The sequence below is a fragment of the Nansenia antarctica genome (assembly GCF_963989245.1).
Source record: "Nansenia antarctica genome assembly, chromosome: 4".
NCBI classification, from domain to species: Eukaryota; Metazoa; Chordata; class Actinopteri; order Argentiniformes; family Microstomatidae; genus Nansenia; species Nansenia antarctica.
In genome coordinates, this window is record NC_137689.1 from 5,622,931 (window position 1) to 5,630,430 (window position 7,500).

Sequence of the window (7,500 nt, forward strand, 5' to 3'; positions counted from 1 at the left end):
TTAGAAGAGAGTCTTAGAAGAGTGTCTTAGAAGAGTGTCTTAGAAGAGTGTCTTAGAAGAGTGTCTCACGGCTTAGAAGAGAGTCTTAGAAGAGTGTCTTAGAAGAGGGTCTTAGAAGAGAGTCTTAGAAGAGTGTCTTAGAAGAGTGTCTTAGAAGAGCGTCTTAGAAGAGAGTCTTAGAAGAGTGTCTTAGAAGAGTGTCTTAGAAGAGAGTCTTAGAAGAGAGTCTTAGAAGAGTGTCTTAGAAGAGCGTCTTAGAAGAGCGTCTTAGAAGAGAGTCTTAGAAGAGTGTCTTAGAAGAGTGTCTTAGAAGAGCGTCTTAGAAGAGCGTCTTAGAAGAGAGTCTTAGAAGAGTGTCTTAGAAGAGCGTCTCACGGCTTAGAAGAGAGTCTTAGAAGAGCGTCTCACGGCTTAGAAGAGCGTCTCACGGCTTAGAAGAGCGTCTCACGTGTGAGTGTGTGCCCCTCCCTTCCCTCCCCAGGAGTCGTCCTTCTGTGTGGTTTTGCGCGGGGCCCGTCTGGGCCAGGCCACCCTCAGTGACGTGCTGCAGGCCGGCTGCGTGCCCGTCATCCTGGCCGACTCCTACGTGCTGCCCTTCTCTGAGGTGCTGGACTGGAAAAGGTACGGAACCGGGCCATGTCAGGGGTCCACGGTGACGCCCACCAGAACTAGCTGTTTTAACTAGCTCCACAACCAGAACTAGCTGTTTTAACTAGCTCCAATCAGAACTAGCTGTTTTAACAGAACCAGAACTAGCTGTTTTAACAGAACCAGAACTAGCTGTTTTAACTAGCTCCAACCAGAACTAGCTGTTTTAACTAGCTCCACAACCAGAACTAGCTGTTTTAACTAGCTCCAACCAGAACTAGCTGTTTTAACTAGCTCCAACCAGAACTAGCTGTTTTAACTAGCTCCAACCAGAACTAGCTGTTTTAACTAGCTCCAACCAGAACTAGCTGTTTTAACAGAACCAGAACTAGCTGTTTTAACAGAACCAGAACTAGCTGTTTTAACTAGCTCCCACCAGAACTAGCTGTTTTAACTAGCTCCACAACCAGAACTAGCTGTTTTAACTAGCTCCACAACCAGAACTAGCTGTTTTAACTAGCTCCATCCAGAACTAGCTGTTCTAACTAGCTCCATCCAGAACTAGCTGTTTTAAATAGCTCCACAACCAGAACTAGCTGTTTTAACTAGCTCCACAACCAGAACTAGCTGTTTTAACTAGCTCCACAACCAGAACTAGCTGTTTTAACTAGCTCCACAACCAGAACTAGCTGTTCTAACTAGCTCCATCCAGAACTAGCTGTTTTAACTAGCTCCAACCAGAACTAGCTGTTTTAACTAGCTCCAACCAGAACTAGCTGTTTTAACAGAACCAGAACTAGCTGTTTTAACAGAACCAGAACTAGCTGTTTTAACTAGCTCCACAACCAGAACTAGCTGTTTTAACTAGCTCCACAACCAGAACTAGCTGTTTTAACTAGCTCCACAACCAGAACTAGCTGTTTTAACTAGCTCCACAACCAGAACTAGCTGTTTTAACTAGCTCCACAACCAGAACTAGCTGTTCTAACTAGCTCCAACCAGAACTAGCTGTTCTAACTAGCTTCAACCAGAACTAGCTGTTTTAACAGATAATGCTGCAGTTGACTTTCTTTTGAGCTGGTGAGGTCTGAGGTAAATTAGGAGACACACTCACTGTGTGTGTGTGTGTTCCAGGGCATCAGTGGTCATCCCAGAGGACAAGCTGCCGGAGATGTACACCATCCTGAAGAGCATCCCTCACAGACAGGTGGAGGAGATGCAGAGACAGGTAACACACACACACACACACACACACACACACACACACACACACACGCGCGCGTTACACAGACACACGCTCTCTGTAATGTCGTAGGACTAGATTCTGTTTCCAGAGAGAGAAAGAGAGAGAGAGAGACACAGAGAGAGAGTCAAAGAGAGAGAGTCACACAGAGAGAGAGAAAGAGAGAGAGAGAGACAGAGTGAGAGACAGAGTGAGAGACAGAGAGAGAGACAGAGAGACAGAGAGACAGGGAGACAGAGAGACAGAGAGAGTGAGAGTGAGAGAGAGTGAGAGTGAGAGTGAGAGAGAGAGAGAGAGAGGTCACACATACACGTAACACGGACACACATGCTCTCTCTCTCTGTAATGTCGTCCGACTAGATTCCGTTTCCAGATGATCGAGCCTCAAGCGCCCAAAGTGTCTCCGGCCTCTCAGGTTAACTGGGTGTGAAGAGGAGGTCAGCAGGAGAGCTGTGACTTTCACGCTCGCATTCCTCCTGCCCCGCGCAGCCTTCACAGAGACGCGTGCCTCTCTCCTCCTGTCAGCCCAGCGGCAGCCATAACACTGTCAGCCTGACAGTCATCATCAACCAGACCCCTCAGACCCCACCTTCCCTCCTCCTGTCAGATTTAATCTCCTCCTTAATCAGGACCTCTCCATCTTGACGAAACGAAACTCTCGCAAAAGAGTCTTCAGTGTTGATTTTAGTCACAGGGAAAAAGAATGACAAACCACTTTCTCTCTCTCTCTCTCTCTCTCCCCCTCTCCCTCCCTGTCACTCTCTCCCTCTCCCTCCCTGTCACTCTCCCTCTCTCTCTCCCTCCCTGCCACTCTCTCTCCCTCTATCTCCCCCTCTCTCTCTCCCCCTCTCTCCCCTGTCTCCACTCCGTTCGCTAGCTGAATTAAGCCACAATAAACAACAGTGAAAGCCCTTCTGAGAGCTCCGCACGAGTCCAAGCTGTTTCTTATTCCCTTGTATCAACGCTAGTCCATTTACCAATTACACTGGCCAAACACCCGTCTCTAGACCCAGGGCTTAGAGACGGGGAGGAAACCGGCCTGCACTTGTATTACATTAAAACCAAACCCTAAAACACGGCCCTCCCTAGGGGGGGAGAGGAGGCCTCCCTCCCTCCCTCCTGTCTGTTAGTAGCCAGCTAGCCTAGCGGCGTGGAGCTGACATGCTTATCCGCTGGTTAAAGTGCTCCACTTGTCTGTCTTGTTGCCCAAGGCCCTGGAGTTAAGAGGTTGGTGGATGGGGGATTTCTAAATTGTTGTTCTACGTTACTGTGGCTTGCTGCTTTGAAATGTGTCTCAGTAGAGCTGAGGGGGGGTGAATGAGGGTGGGGGGTGGAGGGGTAGAGTGTTTTTTTTGAAAGGTTAATGTTTTGAGTGGACTCCCACTCTTATATTTGACATTTTTATTGGATAGAAGATAGAAGAGAAGAAAGACAGGAAAGTAAGAAAGAGAGGGCATGTCAGCAGGGCAAGGGCAGGATTCGAACCCATGCCGACTGTAGACCGCGGTGCTAGACCACTGGACCACCCCAGGCCGCGGTGCTAGACCCCTGAACCACCCTAGGCCGCGGTGCTAGACCCCTGGACCACCCCAGGCCATGGTGCTAGACCCCTGGACCACCCCAGGCCATGGTGCTAGACCCCTGGACCACCCCAGGCCATGGTGCTAGACCCCTGGACCACCCCAGGCCATGGTGCTAGACCCCTGGACCACCCCAGGCCATGGTGCTAGACCCCTGGACCACCCCAGGCCATGGTGCTAGACCCCTGGACCACCCCAGGCCATGGTGCTAGACCCCTGAACCATATATAGAGCATATATAGAGTTCAGTCTGAGAGAGAGAGAGAGAGAGAGAGAGAGAGAGAGAGAGAGAGTCACTGCTCCCTGTGCGTGTGTGACTCCGTGGCCCCAGGGCTGACTAGGAGTAAGGTGTCAGGGCCTAGCTCGGTACGTGTCAGGGAGGGGTGTGTGTGGAGGGGGGGGGTGTGACGGGGTGGCGGCGGGGGCTTGGCGGGGTGGGGGCCGACTGCACAAAGGCCCATCTTGTGGAGTGTTTATGGGGTGCTGTCGGGCCCATTCCATATCAGTCCACACCTGCACCCATCTGGAGCTCTGCGCCTCCTCCTCCTCCTCTCCCTCCTCCTCCTCCTCCCCCTCCTGGCCTGCTCCTCAGCTCCTGACACATCACCTCTCCTGGCTGGACTGGCCCGGCGTAGATGAACGAGGGAGCGGTGTGTCTCTAGTGACCAGCTTTTCTCACTTAGAACAGCCTAGAGATGTCGTCAACGGTGTCCAGTACGTTGTGTCTGGAGACCGGGGGGTTAAACTAAGGGGTTAAACTCTCTCACAAGTTGTGTTTTTGTGATGTGATAGGTTAATTAAAAAGGTAACTATTTTTTGTTGTTGTTGAAAGTTGTTTTTCTTTCAGTTGTTTTTACATAGATTTTTAGTCACTGGAGGTTTAGTGACGTAATACCGTCTTTGACCAACAGAGGGCCCCCCAACTGTCTCTCCTTTCCTCAGAGAAAGTCGTCTGGATTCCCCTCACTTTATAGACCGTTTCTGTACTGTAAAGGTCTCAGTATGTTAACCCTACGTGCTAAGTATACTCTCGACTCTCGTGTGAGCTGTGATAGATAGTCGATTTGTGTCACATAGTCCTAATTGAATTACCACCATGCCATTCTGTCTCATGATTGTTTATTAGGCGTATAAACCTGTAACTGCTCCAGTACGTTGGTGCCGTCACGTATATAAAAGGGGGGAACATGATAACAGAACAGTAAAGCCATCGGTAGCCAGCATCATCATCAATTCAGACAACAACTCATTTGTTCAAGTGTTCAACAACTCAAGTGGCAGCAATCAATTTAGGGCACAAATGTGTGAGCTAATTGCTAAACAGCTGCTAAATGTTAGCATGGTGGTCAAAGCCGTTGGTCAGACCCTGGGAATAGAATACACTTCATTAGATCAGCAGAGTCTATGTCTGTCGTCTTGCATCACAGGGGCTAGCTAGCACCAGACTGATAAAAATCTTGTCTGGACCTGGTTTTAGAAAGAGTTCACTGATAGTGTTGTTGTTGTCGAGCCAGAGAAAGACTGGCTAGAGTGGAAGTGTTCCCTGGTCTGTTGTTGGTCTCCTCTCTGTCGAGCCAGGTCCCCTCAGCCCCGGTCTGGAAAGGGTGGCCGCTAGCTTGGTTTCATAGATTAGCGCCACGATTTATGACCTGTATTACAACAATATCCTCCTGACAGAGTTTGGGGATTTTTGGGGGATAATCTAGGCCTATTTTTGGGGACCTTTTAGACGCAATTAATTCGGCTCCGTTTCAGTTTGACACGGGGGCGCCATGTAAACATCACAAAGTTTATAGTCGAATCAAAGGGTTTTTGAAATTCAAGAAATTGATGTTGTTGTTGTTTATGGATATGGTCACGTATGCGCAGTGCGCACGTACCTCAAAGAGAAGAAGGAACCCGTCTTCTCAAGGCCTGGGCCCCGGCTATGTCAGAGGAAGTGATTTTTATTTGAGACATTTGTGACTTGGAATGACCGCTGGAGTGAATCACTCGACCCCTCTTCCTCTCTCCCGTGACTCTGTCTCTTCTTCCCTCATAAAAATTCCTGCAGGCGCTGGAAGGGGGAGGGGCCTGGGCCTCTCAAGAGCCCCGGCGCAGTTTGCTTTGCAGCCTCCTCCCAGTCGGAAAGGAAACTTTCATCGCTGCACTGATTTATGGGCCGCCGAGGTCCCCCTGAGATTAGAAAGTCTTTTTGAATACTCCTCACCCCCTCTCTCCATAAAAACACAAGCTGTTTTTGTGTTGTTGTATTTCTCTCCAGCGTTAAAAGGGAGAAGGGGAGAAGGCACGGGGGTGAGGAGTGGAGTGGAGTGGAGGGGAGGGAGGGGAGGGAAGGAGGCCGGGCGGGAGGGCGGGAGGGAGGGCCAACCAGGGTGGACTAGCTAGTCCCCTTCTTCATGTGCCGCGCTAAGGGCTCTCTGTGGACCGTACCACAACAAACACACCAGTCAATAAAACAAGCTGCTCCAGCTCCTCTGCGATGGGGAGGACAAAGCCGCATAGCCAAGCAAGCTAGGCACAGATCACCACAGCCTTAGTCTCAGACCCAGCCATTCAGCCAGCCAGCCCGCCAACCAGCCAGCCAGCCAGCCAGCCAGCCAGCCAGCCAGCCAGCCAGCCAGGCGTACTGATCAATAGGCTCCATTGCACTACTGAAGCTGTGGTCCTACTATGCAATCATTGTTCTACAGCCTCGATTCACACACTACTTCGTCTGTGCCCCCCCAACCCCCCCTGAACAGTGGAGACACATATGTTGGGTTTCCCATCCCAGTCAATGTGCGGAAAATGCTAGAAGATGCAAATGCCTGACTTCCAGACTACTGTGGCTGTCCATGTGTCAACCTCAGGGGACAGTCTCCCTACAATGTATGGACTGAGGGCTAGTTTAATTGGCTTACCCCCCCCCCCCCCCCCCCCTCCCCAAGCGTCCTGTTAAAGGGTGCTACACTCAGGGTCAAGAGCCCCGCTGAGGTGGAGTCAGGTCAGTGCGGCCTGGCGCCTCCTAGCAGTAGATTGTGCTGTTTGAAGGATCATTAACTCTTACAGGCTCTGAGGGTGGGGTGGGGGGGGGGAGTGGGGGGGAGTGGGGGGTTCTTGTTGTTGTATTTCTGTTTTGTAATGAAAGATGATTCTCTACTCCACCTCTGAAGTTGTGTTATATTCCTTGTGCTTCTCTTGCACTGGAAGAACTTATTTTTGGATGGTTGGTGTTACTTTGGACTTGTCTTGTAGTGAGTTGACTACAATTCAAACATGTAAATATAAGTGTTTCAGTTCAATTCGAGAACAAGTTGTGTACAACTAGGGTTGTGCGGTTATACGGTTGTATACCGTATACCGCGGATTTTGAAAATAGCTACAGTGTTTGTCAATACCGTCGTGAGAAAAATGTCTGGTCGTCTAATGTTCAACTGAATAGCTGCAATGGAACTATGTTGAAATACAAAAGTTGTTGTTGATGTGTTGAATTCACTGTTCCCCCGCTGTATCTGAACGGGCCTCTCAGCTGATTCGTCCCTCCTGTCATCACGTCACACGTTTGTTTAAGCAATTTTTTCTGAGTGAGGCAGTCCCACTCATATTTGTCTTTTTATTGCGATATACACAGTAGAGATTTCACAGGAAGGATGGGTGAGAGAGAGAGAGAGAGACAAGGGAGGACATGCAGGATATGTCCGCGGCCGGAATCGAACCGGGAATCCTGCGGTTACACGGTCGGCGCTTGAGGTTACGCCACCAAGCACCCCTGGAGCTCATGTGTGTTAACCAATGTGTGTTCTCTCTCTCTCTCTCTCTGTCTGTCTCTCTCTCTCTGTCCTCAGGCCCGGTGGTTCTGGGACGCCTACTTCAGCTCCATGAAGGGCATCGGCTTGACGACGCTGCAGATCATCAACGACCGCATCTACCCGTACGCCGCACGCACCTACGAGGAGTGGAACAACCCTCCTATCGTGGTAAGATCTCCAGGCGTGACTTCTCTTTAGAGTGTCTGTTTCTGTTTGGAGTGTTCCAACGGTTTTTGAGGGGTATTCAAACAAAGTGTTAACTGTTAAAAGTCTCCAATAGTCAGCATCAGAAAGCTTT

At 50.0% G+C, this 7,500-nt stretch overlaps 1 protein-coding gene across 1 annotated transcript in view; it reads left to right on the top strand.

Moving 5' to 3' along the window:
* The window catches only part of ext2 (exostosin glycosyltransferase 2), a 36,176-nt gene that overhangs the window by 8,076 nt on the left and 20,600 nt on the right, over positions 1-7,500 (top strand). The window contains exons 7-9 of the mRNA XM_080529830.1: positions 482-621; positions 1,723-1,816; positions 7,239-7,370. Coding sequence (XP_080385956.1) covers positions 482-621; positions 1,723-1,816; positions 7,239-7,370 — 366 coding nt within the window. The remainder of the gene's footprint in view (positions 1-481; positions 622-1,722; positions 1,817-7,238; positions 7,371-7,500) is intronic.